Below are 25,012 nucleotides of genomic sequence, written 5' to 3'. Positions count from 1 at the left end.
AAGTGACTTTACTGCTCGATTAGTTCAGTTTTTGAAATGAATTCCAATAAGAAAACTATTACAATTTGTACTGCTAATGCTTTAGGTACATACAGTGCATCATTTAAATATAACACGATATTATGTCGTTTAAGGTGAATGTTATTTTTTAATAATAAATGAAAAAAATGGACCTATCTAATGTGAATGATGTGAAAAAAAAGCCAAAAAAAGCCAAATAAACAACACACATGCACACGCACATGCACACACGCAGACACACACACACACACACACACACACACAACACAACACACACACACACACACACACACATAGACACACACATATGCACACATATGCGCACAAATCCTTATGTAATTACAGACAGGCGAGATAATCAAATCTTGAGACATCAAGTTTTGCAAATATGTATTTTTACATGTCAGACCCAATCATTTAACTACTGAAACTTGACTGTATTCACATAAAATAAAAGAAAATCACTCCAACACGTTTTGCCTTTTAGATGGGTGCAGAAAAGGAAGAACGCCTGTATGAAGATCTTACAGACCTAGATAAGATCCAATCTGTTCTGTTGGACTATTTGTGTGACTACAATCTGACTTACTCCAAGGAGAGCAAGTTGGTGTTCTTCCAGGATGCCATTGAGCATGTTTCCAGGTACTTGTGGAATGTAAACTTGATTTCAGTTATTGATACCAATGGAGGCACAACCAACTAGTCGGTTCAAGGGGCAATTACTTTCTCACATTGGGGCAGATAGGTTTGGACATTTTTTAAATACATTTAACAGCATTTAGAATCTGTATTTATTTTTTTTTATTTCCTTGGGTTTTCCCTCTTTTTGATGAAAAGTGTCAAAAATGCAAAGATCATCAAAATCAGGAAGAGGGGAAATTACTCTTTCACGGCACTGTAAACATCATTCAGAACCAGAAAGACCGCCAATACCGAGTTTGCCGATTACACGTTTTAGAATTGCTCGGATGGTTCGCCTGGAGCGAGGCAACGGCCTGCTGGTCGGAGTTGGAGGCACAGGCAAGCAGTCCCTCACCCGATTGGCATCCCATATTTGTGAGTACCAATGCTTTGAGATTGAACTGAGTCGAGGCTATAACTACGAAAGCTTCCATGAAGACTTAAGGAGGCTCTACAGAATGGCTGGCGTGGAAAGGAAGGATACCGTCTTCCTGTTTACTGACACTCAGGTATGATGACAAACAAAATGCATGAAATTATGCACGTCTTGAACTGTGTGTCTCCCCACTTGCATATTTAAGATTGTTGTGGAGGAGTTTTTGGAGGATATTAACAACATGTTGAACTCTGGTGAAGTGCCCAACCTCTTTGAAAAAGATGAGCTGGAACACGTACTAGCTGCAACCCGCCCGAAGGCCAAAGAAGCTGGAATCAGTGAGGAGAACAGAGATGAGGCAAGTATATGCACACACTGCATCATAGAAATGGCTCAAATATTCTGTTAGGAATGATTCACGTGTCCTAAGAATAATTCACTGTGTGCACAAACAAAGCGATTATTTCACCTTCGTTGGGAAGGAGATTTATGGCAAATAATTTACTAATGGAAATGAACTCTACTCTTGCACATACTATACAGTACTTTTATGGACTGTAATGAAACACAGAATAATGATTTTGGGTGACAACTCGAATGTCCTTCTACAAAAGTGAAGTACAGTATAGTCTTTTTTTACTCCTTTGATAAATCCAACGCTCTTGGTGGGCATTTTCCGCGACATCCCCTCATGTTGAAAAAAAATCCAGAGTGATGTCATGGTGATGTCAGTAATAATAATAATAATAATAATAATAATAATAATAATAATAATAATAATAATAATAATAAAAATAATACATTTTATTTCAAGTGCCTTTCAAAGATCTCAAGAACACTTTACAGTCACAGACAAGCATAGATACAATAATACATATAATACAATTATAAATAGAAACAAGAGATAAAGCTACACAGAAAATGGAATTTTAAATCGGTGGATTTTGAGATGGGATTTGAAGGTGGGAAGACAATCAATGTTACGAATGTTGGGAGGAAGTGACTTCCAGAGTTTGGGGGCCGAGCAGCTGAAAGCTCTGTCCCCCATCGTGCTGAGACGGGCAGAGGGCACACAGAGGTGGAGGGAGGAAGAGGATCTGAGGGAACGAGAGGGAATAGAAATTTGAAGAAGGACAGATGGGTATAGAGGGGCAAGGATTTGGATAGCTTTAAATGTATAAAGAAGAATTTTAAAGTTTACAGTTGCATTCAAGAGGAGGAGGGCTTGGCGCCATTGTTATAACAATTATAATTTGTGTTGATCGTGGTCATCGTTTGGGATCATGTGACCATTCAAAATGATCCTGCGAGGGGGATTCAAGTGATTTTGCATTCGAAGCGAGATTGCATTACCTTGCCCCATTTGTGAAACCCTGCACAGGCACGGAGAGAATATGCAAACTCCACGCAGGTCGAGTGCGGATTAGAAGCCATGACATCTGAACTGTGAGGCAGATGTGCAAACTAATTGTTCACCGTGCTGTCCAAGCATTATTTATATGTATGTGAAAAAGTTGTTTGCGTTGTAATAGTGGCTTGTGAGGTGCAAAACTGAGCAATAACTAATTTTTGACATTGTTTTTTTTTTCACGTTACACCGCTTTGGAACACATTGAAATTGAAGGACATCTGATTGTAAAGATGACCGTAAAAAGGATTTGTGATTAGATCTCACACTGTTACTATGTGGCTTTTCTAGACATTGTTGTTATGTGTCTTTGATTTTCAGGTGTTTCAGTATTTTATCTCTCGTGTACGAGAGAAGCTCCACATAGTGCTATGTATGAGTCCAGTCGGTGATGCCTTCAGGTCTCGCTGTCGCATGTTTCCCTCGCTGGTCAACTGCTGCACCATTGACTGGTTTGTGGAGGTATGCTGAAAAACACAGGCCATTTTCTGGTCACACCAATTCATGTTTTTCAAGCAAGAAATAAACTTGACATAGTTTAGTCGCACTGTAACTGGAACTGAGACACAAAAATGATGTATACCGAAAGACACAAAAATGATGTATACCGAAAGTTTATCTCTCTCTCACGCTCTCTCTCTCTCTCTCTCTCTCTCTCTCTCTCTCTCTCTCTCTCTCTCTCTCTCTCTCTCTCTCTCTCTCTCTCTCTCTCTCTCTCTCTCTCTCTCTTTCTCTCTCTCTTTTTTTATTTCTCTTCTCTCCATTTAAATATATCCATTCATCCATCTATTACATATACAGAGAGAGAGAGAGAGAGAGAGAGAGAGAGAGAGAGAGAGAGAGAGAGAGAGAGAGCACATCATGGATTTTCCTCCTCTTTACCTGGTAAAATGCTTGCTGTGTACATTAAATCAAAAATTAATTTAGCCCTGAGAATAAAGTCATCAAAGGAGGCAAAATGTTTCTGAAGACCTCAGGTTTCTTATTTTTTTATTTTTTTTTGCTGCCATCATGTTTCACATTAAAGAGTCATAATCCTGCCCCAGACGAAGCCGTGCAAGACCAACTCGTGACATCAACCCCTTTGGGTTTCACAGATTATCCCATTAACAAAGGTTCCACCACTATTTGTAGGTACAGCCTGCATATGCATCCAGTAACTGTTGTAACATTCAATGTAAAACTCTCAAATATATAATCAATATACCAAACAGATAAATTTGCATAGAATGCATTTGAAAAGGGGCTTGTGCAGTCTTTAAACAGTTGCTGAATTGTGCCGCTCCCTGACCTGTTATTCATCTATTCTCCTTTTTTTTTTCAGTGGCCCCGCGAGGCTCTGCTTTCTGTCTCTCAGGCTTTTTTCCAGAATGTGGACTTTGGTACGGATGAACTCAAACAGAGCTTCTCAGATTTGTGCGTGGAAACGCATGTCAGTGTCTCTGTAATGGCTGAAAGATTCTTCTCTGAACTGAGACGTCGATATTACACCACGCCCACATCCTACTTAGAACTTATCAACCTATACCTGTCCATGCTAGACAACAAGAGGCAACAATTAGTTCTTGTAAGGCCAAGCCCCGCCCACCCCAAAAAACAAAACAATAAAAATAATAATAATGGATAAATATGTGTCAAAAATACTGAAAATATGTCTCACGTCAATTAATTATTGCACTGTCATATGTATGTCTGTAGGCAAGGGACCGTGTGAAGAGTGGTTTGATGAAGCTTTTGGAGACCAATGACCTTGTGGCCACAATGAAAGTGGACCTTTCTGCTCTGGAGCCACTTCTCAAGCAGAAAAGCATTGATGTCGATGCTTTAATGGAAAAATTGTCTGTTGACCAAGAAAGTGCTGATGAGGTATTCATATTTTTTTAATGAAGCCATGGAATATTGAAATTATCAAATGCCAGTATTAGTATATATAATGAACATGTCTTCTGAACTATGCAGACACGTAGGGTTGTGAAAGAAGAAGAGGCAATAGCAAAGGTCAAGGCTGAAGATACTCAGGCAATTGCTGATGATACCCAAAGAGACCTGAATGAAGCTCTACCTGCCCTGGAGGGTGCGAACCAGGCTCTTAATTCTCTGGACAAGGCTGACATTTCTGAGCTCAAAGTGTTCACCAAACCTCCTGACATGGTCATGACTGTCATGGAAGCTGTCTGCATCCTGCTCAACTGCAAGTTTGTGTGCTTTTTTCTCTTAAAGGAATATATATATAGAGCTTATTTACAGGAAAAAGTTGACAAGAGAACTAAAACCAGCCTTTTACATGATATAAAAAATAAAATGAAAAAATACTGAAAATACATATTACAGTCCAGTTCTGTTTCAGTACTGAAACCAAATGTATTTTAATGGCAGTTTTGATCAGGTATGCAGTTTTTGTTTTGCTTAGACTTCACAATGGGTACTGTTGTATGAACCGCGGGCCACTTCAATATATCTGTCATAAGTTGACATTATTTTGATCAACATGTTTTGAATTGCATTTGGAGTTTTTTTTTTTCGTCACACAGACCGGACTGGCCCAATGCCAAAAAGTTATTGGGTGATTCCAACTTTACCCGATATCTGACTGACTACGACAAAGACAATATAAAGCCGCAAGTGCTCGCAAAGCTGCAGAAATACATCAACAACCCGGACTTTGTACCTGAGAAGGTCCGTTGGCATTTTCGATCCAAAATATTTTTGGGGATCATTTTGAGTGGTGGGATATTTGTTTTGATAAAAGTAGCCCGGCAAATTTTTATCGAAGGAATTAAATGTACTGTATTCATGATTTCTTGGTTTAATATGTGTCTCTAAAGTGGATTGTTTCAAATTTGACAATCTTTTTGTTTGCTGTTACTTGTTTTAAAGATACAGTTGAGTTGAGTTTTTGTTGGACGTTTAGGTGGAGAAGGTCTCCAAAGCTTGCAAATCCATGTGCATGTGGGTTCGGGCTATGGACATATACTCCCGAATCCTCAAGGAAGTTGGTCCAAAGAGAGAAGCATTTGCCCAGGCACAGGTAAGGAATTTAGTGTACAGTCCAGACATGTCCAAATGGCGCTGCATGCACTCAGTGACTATGTTTACATGGACTCAATAACTCTCAAAATCTGAATATTGGAAATTTCACTTTTCCTAAATATGTTCATATTATTTGTTTTTATAAACTGAAAGACTCCTGGGTGACTCCTTTTCTAATCAGAATATGCTGTCATTTAAGTGCGTATTGGAATATCTCAATTGAAAGAAACATTCACTTGTAGTTTGTGTTAAGTTCATACTGTCTACATGTTCACAGTGGCTTTTTTAGGTGTTCAATTACCTTACATGTTACGTGACACTCTGACAAAGGCAGACATATACGCCGAAACATAACATATACATATAATTGAACACCTAAAAAAAGCCACTGTCTGTAAGAAAATAATCTGTTCACTTGTGTTCTGCACGTGAATGTTCCACTATCCAGTAGGAATGTTGAGCTTTTAAGTACAGAAACTATTTGTGGAATCCATAGATTTATATGGATGTATTGGACTAACGGGCAATTCTGGGCAGAAACCAAAGGGGAGCAAGCTTTCATTGCCACCATTACTGACAACTTTTGTTCGGTTTTCACATAAAATTCTCATACTTGAGTTGACATAAAATTCTCATACTTGAGTTGCATTTTTTTCCCAATTCCTTGTACGGGGTAAAGAAATGTTTTACTGTTTGCGCCGACCATTCAGAGTATATTGTCTCTGTGTAGTGCATCCTGAATTAATTACTGAGGTTAGGATTATATTTTGCATTGAGGTTTTTTTTTTCCTGATAGCCATTTTAATACCACTATGTGTTAGGGAGCCTTTTACTGAGCAGCTTCATCTTTATTAAATTCAAAGAGTTGCTTGTTCTGTAGCCACAAGGGGACATAAGACAATGTCTTCTTGTGCGTGTCCCAAGCCCGGATAAATACAGAGGGTTGTGTCAGGAAGGGCATCCGACGTAAAAGCTTGGCCAAAACAAACATGATTTGCTGTGGCGACCCCTTCAAGGGAAAAGCCGAAAGGAAAAGAAGAAGTCATTTTAATTTCATTTGAATTTTCGGACATGATACGGATGAATATTTTACTTGATGGGAGAACATTTTGTTTATTATTATTTCAAGTTAAATCTGCATGTAACACTTCTCCCAGACTTGTTGGTATGCGCCACACATTGCAGCATTTTTGATTGCAGAAAATCATGTGAAAATGCCAATGCCAAATCAGTGTATTTAAGTTAGGCACACTTAGCGAGTGGCCGCTCAAGTTGGCAACCGGAGGCTTCGTTTCTCATGCCAGCACTGTTTAAGCAGCGGAAATTATGTACACTTGTGTATGCTGTTCTCTGTGTGTCGCAGTTGATATAGGGGTTTTCCAATTGATCACATTTACCATGTATATGAGAGTAACTACATCTGCTCATGCATTTAAACCGAGTATCCCGTAATGCATTTTTGGCCCGAATATTGATGGCATGTAAAGTACTGACTTCAAACAGTTCAATGTCTTTGTCCCTCATGGTCCAATGTTTCTTTCTACTCAATTCTATCTAAATCTAGTCCGAGTTGGAAATAACAATGGCAACACTGAGAGAAAAGCAACTCCTGCTGCAGAGTGTGGAAGACAAGATCAGGGTTCTACAGGAATCTTATGACAGCAGCCTGAACGAAAAGCAGGAATTAGGTGATTGTTGTGACCTTTGTACATGTATTGTGCATACTATCAGACACTTCCGAGTAGAAGGCACACTTATTTTAAAACCTTTCATATAGAAAGTGCACAAAATTATCAGGCACACAAAATAAAAGCTATAATCTTTGCAACGCTAATGAGAATGCAATACAATACAGCTTTATATATTGGCCGATTTCACAACAGCTGTAGCTGTAATAAAGCACTTTAAATAGTACATCCAAAAAAGCTTAATATTGATCCATATATAAGGCGCACCAGATTATAAGGCACATGTCGGCTTTTGAGAAATTTTAATACTTTCCTGATAGTGCATAAAATAGGGTAATTCTTGAATGTACAACAAAAAGCAATTTGTTCAGAGCAAATTTCTCTCAGGATGTTTGACTCCTGTCATTTTTTACAGTTAACACTATGGCAGTGACACAGGCTCGGTTGACCAGAGCAGGGAAGCTCACCTCGGCTTTAGGTGATGAACAAGTGCGCTGGGAGCAAAGTGTTGCAACATTTGATCAACAGATCATCGATGTTGTGGGCAATGTCTTCATCGCCGCTGCTTGTGTGGCCTACTATGGAGCCTTCACTTCTCACTATAGAAAACTGGTAAGAATTGTTTGCTTTTTCATATGTCAAGATGCTGTAACATGCAGTATGGGCAATTGTGAAAACAAGCACAGCAAAGGAGTTGTTGCAAAAGTAGTTTTGGAAAAAAATTTTGAGAACCATGGCAGTAATGATATTGGTCATTTGCTGTTTTGCTTCATTCATTTCATTTTCATTTCATGGAAAATTTGGAAAACCAGTTTTTAAGGACAGGTTGCAATTGTGTTGTCCTAATTTTAATGAACTGGTCATCAATTGCAAAATATAGATCAGGCTAATTGGCTGCTTGCAAATTCAAATCCGTCACTGGCCGACGACCTCACGCGACCCACAAATGTCAAAATTTGGTCCTTCAATGATTCCGTCCTCCAACACACCAAAGATGAGGAAGAGAATTACAACATTCTGAAGTTTGAATTGTCTTTTGCTATTTTTATTATTATTAGTAGTAGTATTGTATGACAAAAAATATACTCAAGGTACTCTTTATCATTATTTGATTATACATTCACTGCCTGTCTATCTCATCTCTTCTTAGGCCACTTATCAATTTTACTTCTTTCACAATTATTCGTGACATTAATTATGAAAGATGCTTCAATGTATCCATCTTCTGGATCATATGAGCATGTGGACAATATGTTTTGCACATGTGTAAATTACTTTGAGTATATTGATATGGTGTTGGGATACAACATGGGTTAATATATAGGAACAAATATCAGGTAATCTAAAAAATACATATTGTTTTTGATCCAAATCTGAATCAAAGGCAGTGATTTGCTACCACAGAGTCAAATTTTCACATTTGCCATTTTATCCTCAGCTTGTTGATGAGTGGATAATACAGTGCCAGAAACTTAAAATCCCCATAAGTTCCAGCTTCAGCCTAATCAACATTCTTGGTGACCCATATGTCATTCAACAATGGAATAATGAGGGTCTGCCCCGGGACATAGTCTCCACTGAGAATGGAATACTGGTGAATGAGGGGCGCCGCTGGCCTCTTATGATTGACCCACAGGATCAGGTGAAATATCGAATTAACTGTCCATTGTTGACTTTATTAATTCTGAGTCCCCCCCCCCCCCCCCCCCCCCCCCCCCCCCCCCGAAAAAAAGATGAGACAAATATGAAATGTAAGGTACTACTTACTGTGTGTTCTGTTTACTTCAAATGTACCCCGCTATTTTTTTTTTCCCTTAGGCAAACCGATGGATACGATCAAAGGAGGCCAAGAATGGTATAAAAGTGATCAAGCTCACTGACCCAAACTTTCTTCACAAGCTTGAAAATGCCATCCGTATGGGAATGCCTGTCCTGCTTGAGGAGGTAGAAAAATATTATTTTGACATTTACATCAGACTTTCCATCATTGATCCTAAAAATATTTAACATGTTGCTTTAAACATGTTGCTCGAAATTCTGATGGTATGGGATGATGTGGAAGTATATGGCAGTTGAAGTGGCTTCTGACACAAAATAGAAAAAAAGATTTAAGTTGTCAATGCTAAAAACACTGCTTTTAAAACTGGAACCATTCTATCATTGTCCAAATACTTGTTTTTAAAAAAAGGCTCCCCAGAGTTGGAATTGTGAGAGAAATGAACATTTTAATATGACATGTGTACATTTGTGTTTTCTTCTGTTTGTGCAGTTAAAGGAGACCCTTGATCCTGCTCTGGAGCCTGTCTTGCTGAAGCAGACATTTGTGGCGGGTGGACGGACTCTGATCCGACTTGGAGACTCAGATATTGACTATGACAAAAATTTCCGGTTTTATATGACAACTAAAATGGCCAATCCACACTACTTACCAGAGGTAGTAACAGTTCTGTTCTCACAATTTGATATATAATTCTTTGAATGTAATTTCAGTTGTCATGCTGCCTTGTATGGAACCTACAAAGGTTTGATTTCCATCCAACGTTCAAGGAAAGGGTCACTGTTGTGTATGTTTTCTTTCCCTGGCGATTGGTGACACCCCCCCCCCCCGACCCCCCAAAAAACATAAATATGTAATTTAAGTACCGGTAGTGTGTCTGATAGATTTTCTATAGTTGAATTAATCATTTCATATGTGTATTTATTTTACATGTCAGGTGTGTATCAAAGTAACAATCATCAACTTCACTGTAACTAAGTCTGGCTTAGAGGACCAACTGCTTGGGTATGATAAGACACACACACACACACGCACGCATGCACACACACGTGCTCACAAAAACTTTTCAGATGGAAATATTATTCTTATTGCTTTTAAGAAACAGTTACTAGTGATGCCATCTTGTTCTCCTAAAAACTATTTGATATCCTCCAAGAATTCTCTTTTCAGGGATGTGGTGTGCCTGGAAAGTCCACACTTGGAAGAGCAGAGAAACGATCTGGTTGTGCGCATTAATAATGACCGGATCCAGCTAAAGAATATTGAAGATCGCATTCTGAAGCTTCTCTTCACCTCTGAGGGAAACATACTTGATAACGAGGAGCTAGTTACCACTCTCCAGGAATCAAAGGTAAAATCCGACATTGAATGAAAAAGGTTATTAAATAACTGTTGAATTTAACCCCGACTTCATAGATCATTTCCAACTTGATTGGCTGCTGCATTTTATTCTCAAAAAAATCATTTCCAAAATTATTGAATCAGTGAGGCTGATTCCATAATTGAAATTATTGGAGTTTGATGTCGAAAGGTACTTTTGCCCAACTGTAAATTTGGTCTTTGTTCAAAACATCCATTCATCTATCCATCTTGCAAACCACTTTACCCTCATTAGGGTCGCGGGGGTTGCTATCCCAGCCATCATCAGGCATGAGGACGGGGACATCCTGAATTGGTTGCCAACCAATTACAAAGCACACAGAGACAAACAACCATTTGCTCTCACACTCGCACCTAGGGCCAATTTAGAGTGTTCAATCAGCCTGTCATGCATGTTTTTGTAATGTGGGAGGAAACCGGGGGACCCACGCGGACCCAAAAGAGCATGCAAACTCCACACAGAAACACTGGACCGGGTCTTGAACTCATGATCTCTGCACTGTGAAGCGTGCTAACCACTCGGCTACCGGGCCGCCCTTGTTTAAAACATTATAGTGTTAGATATTGTTGATGTATTGGATTCTGAAATAAATACAGAAATATAAAATCTACAATTGAGTTTGATCCCTTTTCAAATTTATCGTTGGATTAAAAACCCAATTGTTTGAAGTGACAGATCAACCCCACTTTTCCAATTTAGAGGGGCACTTATTTGCGTACTTTTCCAAACATTTTTATTCTTCTGCTCCTACATTTTTTTTAATTTCTTCTTCTAACTTCCTCAGGTAACATCAGCAGCTATAAAACAACGACTGGAGGAGGCTGAAGCTACCGAGCTCATGATCAATAATGCAAGAGAAGGTTACCGATCTGTAGCCACCCGAGGCTCCGTCCTGTTTTTTGTCGTCGCCAGTCTCTCTGAGATTGATCCAATGTACCAGTTTTCACTCAAGTACTTTAAACAGGTGAGTGAAATCAGGATTAGTATTTTGTGAACCCATTAAGAGGCTATTTTTTTCTTTTCTCTTGTCAATTGCAGCTCTTCAACACCACTATTGAGACCTCTGAAAAAAGCGACATATTGGAAGAGCGTCTCCAGATCCTACTGGACCAGATCTTACTCAATTCTTACATTAATGTTTCCCGGGGCCTGTTCGAGCAGCACAAACTCATCTACAGCTTCATGTTGTGTGTTGAGATTCTGAAGCACCGTGGGGACATCTCAGAGGCGGAGTGGCAGAATTTCATTCGGTCGACTGCAGGCATGGAAAAGGTGGGCGGAGGAATGACATGATGCTTAAATTAGCTGGTGGGGAAAACATCTTGTGATTTTGGGGTCTTAGGGTAAGACAGCATGCTGATACTTGTGTGCCAGTTGGTGACAAGAAAAAAAACTATTGCTCGTGATGAAATAATGGCCTGGATATCCTTCAGCTCTTCACCATAAGCCCTCTGGATGGCTGCCTACTAAGCATTCATGCATTGGGACAACCACACAGTCACACAAAATATCGTATTGGTACACTCCAAGTTGACTAACAGTAAAAAGTAACTGTCGGCTTCTGAGATAGATTTTCCCTCTTCAGTTTTCTGGTGTTGAATATTTGTTTCTGAACCTTTCTGTTGACGGTGGCTGTATTTGTCCCCGAGGACTGACTCACACAATGGCATGATGCATTCCTCAACATGCAGTCGGTTAGGAGATGATTTCTCTAATCATAAAACTAAAATCATCTACTTGATTTTGGTGTTAATACTGAGGTTATGTGGCGCGCAGTTTACCGCGTAAGAAAGGACTGAGTACACAAACTTATGGAGGCCACTGTGTGGGTACTTGGGATCAAAGAATCACTTTTCCTCAGCTTTTTGGTTGTGTAAAGTATGAAATCCACTTCTACAGTGAAATATTGTAATCAATCTTGAAAGGAATGGCCTTTATTTCCTCCTATTTTGGCGTTGTTGTCCATTCAATTCCTCCTGTCATCCCTGGTCACACTCCTATAGTGGATTAGTTAGGGAAATGAGGAGAGTGAGCGAGGACTCGAATTTACAAAGGAATTGATTAGCTGTCACAAGTGCCAACAATTCCGCTGTTTGGAGAATCTTTCATGAATCTGATTAAAACTTCATTTGAGAAAATGCCCAAGTTTCTTACATTTAAAAACATTTGGTTTTTATTTCTTCTTGACTCACAAGGGGTCTTATAATGAATACAGACTTATTCTCCAAATATTTAGTTCTCACCCAGCCTCGTGTTCATATTTCAGAAATAATTGAGTCCGGATGCACCATAATGAAAATCCGTAAAAATAAGGTACATTAAAAAAGCCCTTCTGTTCGTAAAAGGCCACCTATAAAATTCTACAACAGTGTGTTTCCAAGGTCATTTGGATTCCCCAAAAAATCCAGACCACAAAGAACTTGCAGCCAATGAGTAGAACAACAGAGAATCTTGTAAAAGTAGCTCGAATTTAATCGACAAGTTTGGATGCGGTACAATTGCATTTAACTGTGTTGATTTTATGCAATGATAACAGGCTGCACAGGTCTCCTGATTGTCATTCCAATCGCGCCTTGTTTTGGTTTTTCTCCCTTTTATATGTCATTGTCTTTGACCTACATCCCATGAACATTGCTGCTTCTGCGTATTTGTGTAGAAAACTATTGTCATCCAAACCTCTACCCAGTCACTCTTTTAATCACCTCTGTTCTGATACCTCATAGGAATTTGCAGAGCGGCCAGACGTCCCATGGCTAAGTGATTATTACTGGGAGACCTGTTGTGAACTGGAGGACTCACTGCCGTGTTTCAAGGGCATCACCAAAGAAATCATTGCGACACACATACACGTTAAGCTTGGTAAACCGGCACCTCAGATATTAGCCAGATTTTTGTTTTGCATGACAAAAAAAACGTAAGAGTCCTAACTCGTCCGTATTCTTTTTATTTAGGATGTTTTGACACATCTTTTAATCCGGAAAATTGGGAGGGCTATGTGACAGAGTTGCCACCTCTTGATATGTCAGAAGAGGGGAAGCAAAAGAGTGGAATCCAAGGTTACTGGAATGAAAGGCTGACCTCTTTCCAAAAGCTGGTCCTTATCAAGAGTTTTATGGAAGAGAAGGTAGGTTCCAATCATGAATGTCGAATGATGATATTATCAGAAAATCATATTTTATGTCTGGTGTCACCCAATCAATTGTTTTTGGGAGTGCTTTACTCTCATTGAGTCAATCCCAATGTCCATCTTTCCCAATATGAAACTTGAAAAAGCCTTGTGAAAAGTAAACACTACTTGATATTGATGATCCTCAAAATTAAAATCTATTGATAATAACAAGACTGGCGTTGTTTGAAAACGGACATTGTGTGTTCTTCTCATTCAATTTATGTTGTTGCACAAAAATAGGTTCTATATGTCAACCAGTTTATGGACTTCTGTATGTCAAGCTGCACCTACTCTATCATCCATTATTGGTTTGACACCTTTGTACCAAAGAAATATCAATTATAGAAATGTTTCAGTTGTATCTTTCTTCCTTGTCAGGTTGTTTTTGCGGCAACAGAGTTTGTGATTGTCAGTTTGGGGAAGCAGTTTGTTGAAAACCCTCCCATTGATTTGGCTAATCTCTACAATGACATGTCCCCATCGACGCCGCTGGTCTTCATCCTCAGCACCGGATCAGACCCAATGGGTGCTTTCCAGCGTTTTGCAAAAGACAGGGGTTGTCTTGACAGGTAAAAAGAAAGAAAAATTGAGCAATTGTGTATGCAGGTTATGTCAGTGATAATGTAATACACGTATTTGAAATTACGTCTGCCCGGATGCCCGAGGCGTGTAACTTTTACGCCGGGCGTACAACTTCCAGAACCTCTCTGCCAGGGTGGCCGCCAACTTTTTCTAGAAAAAAAACGAGGTTTTTTTCAAATCAAACTTGCTTTATTCCGATTTCGAAATACGTACATATTCGTTCGGTTTGAAATTTCGGAATTTCGGTTCGTTTGGCAATTGACATACTCGGCAGCCAATCAGAAGCATGCATAGAATAACTTCGCACCCGGATTTTCCCAAGCGTTATCAGGTCGTGTATTTGCATATCATTTTCAAAAGTAGACTTACTAGTGAGGAATCAAGCCAAAATCTCAGCCCCAGAAGAGAGACTCAAAAGAAGCTAACAAAATTTATGACGTCAACGTACATTGAGAGCATCGTGGAAAGAGGAGTTTACGTGGCTTGCAACAGACGACGCAACGCAAATATTGCACTGTGCAACCTGCCGGGAAGTGCATGGACAAACGACAACTGGTACTAATAACCAAAGCCAAATATTTTCTTCGCTGCATCAAACCCAGGAGCTCACAGTTTTAAGTCCCTGTAAAGCACCGGTGTCAAAGTCAAGGCCTGTTGGGCAAATCTGGCCTACCACATCATTTTATTTGGCCCACGAAAGCAAATCAAACTTGTGAAATTCCATGATGCTTGCTAAATTCTGAACCAAAATTTCAAATTGTCCCATGTAAACCACAATAACTGTCATTATGTGTTTTTACTTCAAATTTGAAAACTAGTTATTCATTAATTTTCTGTGCTATATATTACGTGGAGGGGATTAAACATTGTAATGGATCCTCCAAAACAACACTGTGTACAGAAGAATGTTCTTAACAACCCTACCAAAGTAAATGAATTGAACAAATTGTCAAGGAGATATACAGTATATTTACATTTTCTTTTGAATACATTTTACTCTGACTCATTGAGGGCCGGTCAGATTCGGATTTGGGCCCCAGGCCGATGTCGGCCCTAGTCTGCGATCGATCCAACTTTGTGATTGAAGAGTAATCACTTGTTTGAATATAACAATCAAGCAAGAACCAGAGTAGAAAACCAAAACATTCTTTAATCTTCGGGACGGCACATATTGGAACTGGCCTGCACCCACTGGTGCAGGTCGTCTCCCGCAAATGGTGGGGACGAGAGAAAACTTGTGTTAAGAGCGGATGTGACATCATTGATTGGACTAAAAGAAAATAAAAGGATGTTTAAGTAAATAAAAATGTTTACAATGTGTTCATATAGCGAATTGCCTTAACAGTCTGCCTTAGATTTGACCTTGTTCTTGCCTATGGTTTATCATTATCAAATCTGAAAGTATTGGACAATGAGAGTTCTCATCAAATGGCTATTTTGGTTAATGTAATTTTTTTTATACCAATTCTCTGTTAAAATCTGCTGCTGCTGAGTCGAGCTGTCGGATATTTAACCCTCTTACTGATGGTCAATTCTCTGATGAGTTTTGTATTCCCATTTCACAGAGAAATGTAGCTTTTCCACTAGAAATAACTTTGTACGGTCTTTAAGAATTAATGTATGTCCTTAAATTTACACAAGAAAGATGATTTTGTAATAATATACAGTATATAGAAGATACAACCACATACTAAATATTACTTTCTCTGTAACAATTAGGGTTGAGTCCATTTCATTGGGTCAAGGACAGGGCCCCATAGCGGAAAAAATGATCAAAACAGCATTAGAAGACGGAGGCTGGGTTTTCTTGCAAAACTGTCATTTAGCGGTCTCTTGGATGCTCCCTATGGAGGAGCTCATTAAGACCTTTGCAGAGCCAGGTAAAAATAAATAAATAATGCACGTAATACAACTTAAACTCTGTAATACCATGTTGTCAATGTAAACTTGAACTGTCACTCTCTTCCGCAGACACGTCAATCCACGACAACTTCCGTTTGTTTCTCAGTTCCATGCCTACTAAAGTGTTTCCAGTGACAGTGCTACAAAACTCCGTCAAGGTAAACCTTGGTTCAGTACCTCAGTGAGAAAATGAAAGTGTGTGACATTAACCTAGTTCCATTCACACTTAGGGGTGTAAATACTTATTTATTGTGTAATGATTGATTCCATTTGGCTTCAATACCTGAAGGTGACGAATGAACCTCCGAAAGGTCTGCGTGCCAACATTCGGCGAGCCTTCACCGAGATCTCTAACAATTTCTTTGAAGAGCACACTCTGGGTCTGGACTGGAAGAAGATGATCTTTGGAATCTGCTTTTTCCATGCAGTCATTCAGGTTTCAAAATCTAAATACACATCCTATGTTTTGTTACTTTGAGGAAAATATAAGTTTGCCTTTTTTATATATACGTCAGGAGCGCAAAAAGTTTGGTCCTCTTGGCTGGAACATTCCCTATGAGTTCAGTGACAGTGACAGGGAGTGTGCTCTGCTCAACTTGAACCTCTATTGCCAAGATGTCGTTATTCCCTGGGATGCTCTCACATACATCACGAGTAGGTGAACCCAAATACATAAGTACCTCAATTAATTTTGTTATTTAATTAATTAATAATTAATAAAAAAATTGACTATGAAATATCCACTTTGCTCTTGTGTTGGATTTATTTTCACATTACCTTATCCACGTGTTCCACTTGTCATGATGAACTAAATTCCTGAAACTATTTTCAATGCATTGGAATCATGTTTTATATTTATGAAATAACTCAAATCTATTCACTGACTCGGTGAATCTCTTTACACAGTATAGGTTCAGATCCCATTCAATGAACGTGAAAATAAATCATGTATGACAAGTCCAGGGTTGTAGTTGGATTTTTGCCTGAAGACAGCCAGGCGCCAGTTCCCCGTGACCTTTAAGTGAATAAGTGCTGTAGAGAGTGGATGGATAACTTTGAGAAAAAAGATACACACAGTGTACCAATAGACACATAACTCATTCACTGCCATTCCCGAAAATCGAAAGGCATGACGTGGAACGACATTCCCGAATTTGTTTGGGTTTTGGTTTTTCTTGCATTGGGGGTTGAGTGTGCTGATAAAGCGCTGGTCAGACCTGTGGCAGTGTTTTTCCCTGCTACGAGGAGGCAGCATTTGCCCTCTGTACAGCTGCCCCCATTTCAAGCTCAGATAAATCTAGACCCATATAATTTAGGAATTAACTCTTGTCTTCTGGTGAAAGAACAGAGTATAAGGTTTCTTACGTTACATTGAATGTTTATTTAATCCTAAAACACAATATTATGTGGGTCCTGCAATTAGAGTGAAAATGACAAAAACCCTGGCACTGGAGTGAACATATTTTTGCACATCATCTGGCAGTGAATGAGTTCATTGATGTTTTTCATTTGTGTCAGTAATCCAGAATGCTACTATGCTTCTCTTGTGGAAGGAGAAACCTGGTCAAATGTGAGTGTGTATCCCCAGGTGAGATCACGTACGGAGGCAGAGTGACAGATGTCTGGGACCAACGCTGTCTCAGAACAGTCCTCAAAGGCTTCTTTTCGCCCAAGACCCTGGGGCCCTGCTACACCTTCTCAGCATCCGGTACCTCTTAAATATACAATTGGCTCTTGACTTGTTAATGAACTTCACAGTTGTTTCGATACAGGAGGCAGTTTTTGTGTTTGACATATCAGTGTTTTTGAAAATGTCATAAACAGTGCTTCAAATATGATTTATTTAACTGAATCATGAAAAGGGATCATTGTACTCAAAATCTAAACATGGCAAAATATATGCGGAACGCAAAGAAAAAATACGATTGCAAGGCGTCTATATTTTTCATGATGAACCCCTAAACTGTACAAATTGAAAAATCGGGGGTTTAGCTGTCATGTGAATTACTAGGGTACATTATTTGCATTTGCCAGAAACAATGATATTGTTTGTTTGGATCACCTCAGTAATTTTACATTCCTTTGTCAGAAATTAAATTAGGCGACATACACAAAATGCTTTCTTATAGAGGCTCATTTATTGTGGCCGCACTGCCACGAAAGGAAGGTTTTCATACAATTCAATATTTTTGGTGAGAAGGTGCTTGTATCTCCAATGCAATCCATCACAGATGAGCCAGATTACTACTAGTGCGCATGTGCGTCACAGACAAGGCATACAGCCAACAAGAGATGGGGGGTGGGGGGTGAACAAAGCACCAAATAATTAAATACCGAAATAAATGAGCGAAATAAAATTGTCAATATCATTGTGACTAGTTGACAAATCTTGGCATCCCTAATTTGTACAGGTAGCTATGTAACCACCATTTCCAAGAACCGCATAACATTTTTGTTGCATGAAGTCGTACTTTTTCTTGTACTTTTTAACACATTGCAGCCCAGGATAATTTAATAATACAAAAATAATAATACATTTTATTTCAAGCCATTATTTGACACCATTCCACAATTCATTCATCCACATCTTTTGGTTTTACATTATAAACAGCATTTTTTGACCTTGACATTTTTTGTGGCAATATCGTGCTAAAATTGATCTGGCTACACCATTATGTTAATTTCTATTGTTTCTATTGTCTGAAATCAAAATGTTGCAAAAAGCACATTGTATTCATAATATAAACATGTAAAATGTATCAATTGGTTTTTCCCAGATTGAAATAATTTACAATTTGAATGCCGGACTTCTTATTTTCAAGATCATAAATAAACTAATAAATAGACTAATAAAGGCAAATCGAAATCCAATCCAATGTTGGGTCTGTTGGTTTTTTATGGCGCAATTAGACCTGCTGGTAAAAAAAAATCCATTTTACCATGAAGTAGTACAATTTATACCAACATGAGGATGTATTTTGTTTGTGTTGTAATGTTATTTCTGTATTTAAAACTCAACTGTATGTTCCAATGATTTAATGGTTTCTTCCGTTTGTTAGGTGTCTACTATGCCCCGGAGTTAGACACATTGGAGTTATATATAGAGTACATTGAGAAACTTCCCATCATTGATGACCCTGAGGTCTTTGGAATGCATGAAAATGCCAACCTGGCCTTCCAGGTATGGAGCCTGTCGATGTACGAGAATAAACACAAAAAGTAGGAATTGTCAGCTTTCATTTCCCAACCATGATGGAGTTATTCTGTCATCAACACTTAACCTTAACATTGTTGTTGTACATATGCAATAATTAAGTGAGTATATCTTCTCTGTGTAAAGGAATTTGGAAATAACATCCATTCCAATCGTGTAAAAAATGAAAGGTCATCCATATTTTGAACCTGTAAAAAATCTTGCCCAATTATATCCTCCCTGTGCTATATGTGTGTTTGTCTCCACAGCGCCGAGAAACTCTGAATTTGATCAACACTATCCTAGATGTTAATCCTCGCTCGTCAGCCCAACTAGGAGCCAAAACCAATGATGAAATTGTGTGTGAGCTTGCTGAAGCTATTCTGGATAAGTTACCTGGTACAAAAACATGTTTTTTTTTGGTCAATGGAGTAACTATTTAATTTTATTTTTATAATACTTATAACATGCACTATCTAAGGCACAGTTGTGTTTCAATGTCTGACAAAATCTTTTTCCTGTGCTGTGATGTGTAGAGCGCCTTGACATGGACGAGGCACTCGAAGGTTTATTTGAGCAAGACGAAAATGGCCGTGTCAACTCTCTCACAACTGTGTTGGGCCAGGAGGCTGACAGATTCACCAAACTGATTCGCTTACTCAGGGTAATGAGAACCATTGTCGTGAGTTATTTACACAATATGCGATAACCCTGATTTTACTTGGGGCCCTATTTTTAGAAGACGTTATAGCAGCCGTTTGTTTTGTAAATGAGGGTCTGGAATGAAAAAGCTGCTTATAATAATGTTTACCGTAAACCTTTTCTGGACACTTCAAGACATTTAACACGTTATTGATGCGCTCACACATCACACTGGTAGAAAACGTTATTCTGTAGCCCCAGCTGGCCTGTGGCAGGCTCACTGAAGCATGGCTGGCAGGATGCGCCTACGTCTTCTCTGATTACCACCATACATTCCCACCCAGCTGTACACTGGTGTTAATGACACTGCAGGTAAGGTGGGAAAAGGACACGGCGACACATGACTCAGACAGATTCGAACTCAAACAGCCAAACCTTCACATACGGGATGACCCGACCCCGCTCAATCTCCTGAGGCATGGACACCAGCTTGATATCGGGAGATAAAGGAAAGGCAGACAGAGAGAAAGGGCAAGAATATGGACTTGGGGGAAAAAAGTGAAGGGAACTGTGGAAATGAATGACTGATACGTAGGATGTGAACTGCTTGGGGGGGACTGTAGCTTTTAAGGGATTCAACCATTTTTGTGTTTCCAGGTGTCGCTCATAACTCTGCAGAAGGCCATTGGAGGTTTTGTGGTGATGTCTGAAGAAATGGACCGGATCTATACCAGCTTTGTTAACAACCACGTTCCTGCGCAATGGTCAAACTCCTCCTACCCATCGCTAAAAGGCTTGGCTTCCTGGGTCAAAGACCTATACATTAGGATCTACTTTGTTGAGGTTTTTGTTTTTGTATTTGATATTTTCTTGATCCCCAGGTGATAAACTCAAACTTGCATGTGTGCCCTCCTGTTTTGCTACCAGCATTCCACACTGATTCTTTACACACACATGCATCGTGGATGCTGCAGCAGTTGATAATTCTCAGAGAAGGAGAAAGAGGGAGTCTTTATAGTTGTACAGTGAAGGCTTTCATTTTTTTCGAGCCTGTTGGCACATATTTTCGTGCCTGTGTACTTTTCTATTAGGTGTCACAAACTCGAATGACACAAGCACATCCTGTGTCTCTTACTGGGTTTGCCAGTTGAAATGCAAACATTTCTTTCGTAAGACAGGTGTCAACATGACTATTGGGCATTTGGAAATGTGTGCCGTTTTTTTGCACAAATATTCAAAATGAAGTCCCAATGTAGAAGTGAATGTCTTCATTGTGTAAAGTGAGTCGTGACTTCACGTTGAACACAATCTGTGCCAGTGACACCACTGCTCTCATTTTCTTTCCTATGCGATAAGAAGGCTGAGCTATTTGAAAACATGCATCTCTTGTTATCTCCTTTTAGACTTGGATCACACGAGGCCACCCCAAATCTTTTTGGATATCTGGATTCTTTTTTCCTCAGGGATTTCTAACTGGTATGCCACTGCTGCCTGAGAAACCTTTTCTTTTCATGCTTTAATGCACCATTATATTACACCACATCTCTAAACTGGCTGATTATTATTCCAAAATCATGGTTGTTGCTTGGTAATTGAGAATAAATGTGTTTAGTTAAAAAAAAAGTTTTTCATAGCTATGAGTATTCTCACGTCAACAAGAGTGTTAAATGGGAAAATACTTTTCGAGATAACGCTGACATTCTCGCTTAACTGTTGTCATGTAGCGGTCCTACAGAATCACGCCCGACAGTACAATTTGCCCATCGATGAGCTGAACTTCCGCTTCAACATGGTGCCCGTGTACAGAGACCAGATCGCAGTGGCCGAGGCTCTACGCAATCTAAACAGCAACGCAGAACTTCCCATGGACTCGGAGGTACAGTCCTGCTCACTCGCCACGTATTTTTCATGCTTTTTTTAAAATGATTGAGGGGTGTAAAACTCTGTCTTGTATAAAGTACCTGAATGCAATACTTGATTGCAAATACCAATCTTTTTTCATTGATATGGTTTCTACTGGTAGGACGATTGTTTTAAATACCACATTTTACCCCTCTGTCAATGTTCCATCTTCAGATGTGCTAAATTCCTTTGAGGCTGTATCCTTGACCATTTTTAAGGATGTGGCTTGCCAGTCTAAGCCATCTGGCTGCCCCTGTAACACTCTTCCCCCAAATTTCTTTCAGAAATTTCTCCCAAGTATTGGCACATTGGTCTTTGCCATTATCAACAACAGCCTGTCTTCTGACATTGTCCCCCAACCATTTAAACCTGCTGTTGTCCAAACCTCGATCAAGAAACCTGGTCTTGATCAAGATGTACTGTCACATTTTAGGCCCATTTCCAAGTTGCTTTTTATTTTTAAAATGCCTGGAAAAGTGGTGCACATGCAGTTGAAATCGTTCTTGGATGAACATAACATCTTGCAGGTCTTCCAGTCAGGTTTCAAGACGATGCATAGCACAGAGTCAGCCCTGTTACAGGTTTCTAACCGGTACCTCAGCACAGTGAAGTTGACACGCTAAGCACTGGAACAACGGGCCACCATTAAATCCTTCCAGTTCAAACTGAACTTTTTTTTAAATATCCAAGTCTGGATGTGGATGATCCCCCATTAACCAGCATCTGACTCAACAAGCACGATTTGCTTTATCAAGGACGACTATTCAGCTCGTTCCCTTTCATTCATGAGCAGAATTTCCATGTGAACGGTGATTTCGCATTCAATCTTTTATACAACAGAACCTCTCCTTGAGTGATGTGCAAGTGTAGAGCAATAAACAAACTGTCGTGGAAGCACACATATATCCAGTAAAGCCTAGTTTATTAGCGGGGATACATTTGAGACCCTTCTGCATTTTAGGATGAGTACAGACGCTCACCAGCTGGCATACCTTCGAGTTATGAAAAATGGTACATCCGAACATTTTTGTTCATACTGTACATCGAAATATGTTTGGACAGAGATGCTGTAAGTTTGATTTTGTATTGCGCACCTTTTTTTGGCCCGAGCTCGCTTACTATTGGCTGCGTACAGTGCTTCACGCACACACACGCACACAGACATATTGGAGGTTTTAAGGGCTGGATGTTTATGCGACTGACACCAAGGCTGACCAATCAGCTATGTTGAAGTGTTGCCAGCGGGTTAGGCCCCGATCCGCTGAGCTCGCTTACAATTGGCTGCGTAGAGTATGTGGGCGGGGAAGAAATCCATCTTACCAGTTGACGCTCTGAGGAGGAGGCGCCGAGCTCGTTTACGATTGGCTGTGTAGAGTATGTGGGCGGGGAGGAAATCCCTCTTCCCAGTTGACACTTCAAGAGGATGCGATGCATAACGAAAAGTAATAGCTGCTGCCACGTAATTCAGTAATTACGTGCCAGCAGCTTCAGTAATGGCTTAATGAAGACCCAAGTATGTCGTCGTACTACAGTAGGTGTGAATTTATTTCATGACTGTTAGAGCGTCTGTGTTTTATATTTCCCCATTCAATATTTGACTTAAACATACATTCCATACAAAATATAGCACTGATGCACCTTGCAAACGACCGCTTGGAACGTTTCTCGTTCATAAGGTGGGGAGCGTCTGTATAAAGTACAACACAATTAAAGTCTGGGTTTCTTCTTTGTGGTTGCAGTTGCCAATGCCTGAGAATGGTGTGCTGGTCCACGGCATGTTCATGGATGCGAGTCGCTGGGATGATGACAATATGGTGATCGAGGATGCATTACCTCGAGTGATGAATGCCAATCTTCCAGTGGTGCATTTTGAGCCACAACAGAACTATGATCCCGAGCCCGAGCTCTACCATGCGCCACTCTACAAGACCTCAGCAAGAGCAGGAACTCTTTCGACCACAGGTATGCATACTTTATCCAGGATCCTCACATGTCATGCCTTATAGACACATCAGAATTGGAGCATTACATGCTTGTTGCCCATTCTTCATTTGTCTTCCCCTCTAGGACATTCAACTAATTTTGTCGTGACTGTAATGCTTCCGTCAAACCGCCCAAGCGACTATTGGATATCCAAAGCATCTGCTCTCTTGTGCCAGTTGAATGACTAAGTGTTTTCCAATCTAGGCATTTTTTTTAGATTTTCAAATAAATGTAAGATTAACCACAATGGGTTGCCTTCTGTCAGTTTATGTACCATTGCACATATGGTAATTTTAGTACCGAATCATCCAAAAACATCTCATCAAATCCACATTTGTGAGCAGCACATCATGATCTCTCTACACACTGGATTAGTCGAATCAAGATATCCAGGCATTTTGTGTGGAAAGTTACTAGATAAATGTGTTTAGAAGACTTATAGTAATATGTCGAGCCTCTGGCAATGAGAGAAAAAAAGATGGGCACAGCAAGCTTGGTGAGCAGGCGCACAATATTTCATGGTTAGCAAGCAGGGGCACTGTATGGAGTGCTGATCATCAAATTAAGAAATGTTTCCGCCACAACTCTAATGTGCAGCAGCTTTCTATATGCGTCATTCAGGGCATGCTGTGCAAACACATTGGCTTTGTGCATCCAACTCACTGCTATGGCAGCGAGCTGACAAACACAATCTTTGTTATATAGACTGGGTGTGAGTATATGCGTGTGTGTGTGTGTGTGTGTGTGTGTGTGTGTGTGTGTGTGTGTGTGTGTGTGTGCGTGCGTGCGTGCGTGCGTGCGTGCGTGTGTGTGTGTGTGTGTGTGTGTGTGTGTGTGTGTGTGCGTGTGTGTGTGTGTGTGTGTGTGTGTGTGTGTGTGTGTGTGTGTGTGTGTGTGTGTGTGTGTGTGTGTGTGTGTGTGTGTGTGTGCTTGTCCTGATTAGCATTACTTGGGATTGTTACAGGTAACATCCAATTTACGACCACCCATACTTACGACCACAACCTCCAGACCCTATTTTTAAAGGACAACCGACATCACTTTTTTGTTTCTTAACTTACATCAGAAAAACGTTTTATAGCATCTAAAATAGCCATAACACGCGGTATGACATTTTTATTCAAATGCAAAACACCAATAAAAATGACTTAAAGTGTCCAAAATCTGCAAAAAATTGAGCTGTGAATTGGGCATTTTCAGAAAGTCCCGCCCCCAGTTTGTGACGTCACGCCAAGACGTCTTGCATTGCTTGAGAATCAAAACAATGGCTTCAGATT

The 25,012-nt window shown here is 39.8% G+C and overlaps 1 protein-coding gene across 1 annotated transcript in view; it reads left to right on the top strand.

The window, feature by feature from the left end:
• Positions 1 to 24,561, top strand: part of dnah6 (dynein, axonemal, heavy chain 6) — a 52,537-nt gene extending 27,976 nt beyond the window's left edge. Inside the window, exons 36-69 of the mRNA XM_089006079.1 lie at positions 509 to 663; positions 980 to 1,211; positions 1,284 to 1,436; positions 2,808 to 2,948; positions 3,811 to 4,053; positions 4,185 to 4,352; positions 4,446 to 4,681; positions 5,018 to 5,162; positions 5,398 to 5,514; positions 7,081 to 7,204; positions 7,620 to 7,816; positions 8,643 to 8,846; positions 9,023 to 9,148; positions 9,474 to 9,638; positions 9,919 to 9,986; positions 10,152 to 10,332; positions 11,147 to 11,326; positions 11,401 to 11,634; positions 13,086 to 13,221; positions 13,314 to 13,486; positions 13,910 to 14,100; positions 15,833 to 15,993; positions 16,085 to 16,173; positions 16,305 to 16,451; positions 16,531 to 16,669; positions 17,604 to 17,723; positions 19,075 to 19,196; positions 19,478 to 19,607; positions 19,745 to 19,872; positions 20,508 to 20,693; positions 21,254 to 21,326; positions 21,575 to 21,726; positions 23,492 to 23,714; positions 23,820 to 24,561. Of these exons, the coding sequence (XP_088862205.1) occupies positions 509 to 663; positions 980 to 1,211; positions 1,284 to 1,436; positions 2,808 to 2,948; positions 3,811 to 4,053; positions 4,185 to 4,352; positions 4,446 to 4,681; positions 5,018 to 5,162; positions 5,398 to 5,514; positions 7,081 to 7,204; positions 7,620 to 7,816; positions 8,643 to 8,846; positions 9,023 to 9,148; positions 9,474 to 9,638; positions 9,919 to 9,986; positions 10,152 to 10,332; positions 11,147 to 11,326; positions 11,401 to 11,634; positions 13,086 to 13,221; positions 13,314 to 13,486; positions 13,910 to 14,100; positions 15,833 to 15,993; positions 16,085 to 16,173; positions 16,305 to 16,451; positions 16,531 to 16,669; positions 17,604 to 17,723; positions 19,075 to 19,196; positions 19,478 to 19,607; positions 19,745 to 19,872; positions 20,508 to 20,693; positions 21,254 to 21,326; positions 21,575 to 21,726; positions 23,492 to 23,714; positions 23,820 to 23,923 (5,343 nt within the window). The 3' untranslated portion in view covers positions 23,924 to 24,561. The remainder of the gene's footprint in view (positions 1 to 508; positions 664 to 979; positions 1,212 to 1,283; positions 1,437 to 2,807; positions 2,949 to 3,810; positions 4,054 to 4,184; positions 4,353 to 4,445; positions 4,682 to 5,017; positions 5,163 to 5,397; positions 5,515 to 7,080; positions 7,205 to 7,619; positions 7,817 to 8,642; positions 8,847 to 9,022; positions 9,149 to 9,473; positions 9,639 to 9,918; positions 9,987 to 10,151; positions 10,333 to 11,146; positions 11,327 to 11,400; positions 11,635 to 13,085; positions 13,222 to 13,313; positions 13,487 to 13,909; positions 14,101 to 15,832; positions 15,994 to 16,084; positions 16,174 to 16,304; positions 16,452 to 16,530; positions 16,670 to 17,603; positions 17,724 to 19,074; positions 19,197 to 19,477; positions 19,608 to 19,744; positions 19,873 to 20,507; positions 20,694 to 21,253; positions 21,327 to 21,574; positions 21,727 to 23,491; positions 23,715 to 23,819) is intronic.
• The last annotated feature ends 451 nt before the right edge of the window (positions 24,562 to 25,012 follow it).

This window comes from Hippocampus bargibanti, linkage group LG10 (genome assembly GCF_051943395.1).
Source record: "Hippocampus bargibanti isolate YZ-2025 linkage group LG10, ASM5194339v1, whole genome shotgun sequence".
In the NCBI taxonomy this organism is placed as follows: Eukaryota; Metazoa; Chordata; class Actinopteri; order Syngnathiformes; family Syngnathidae; genus Hippocampus; species Hippocampus bargibanti.
This window is presented reverse-complemented; position numbering and strand designations above follow the sequence as displayed.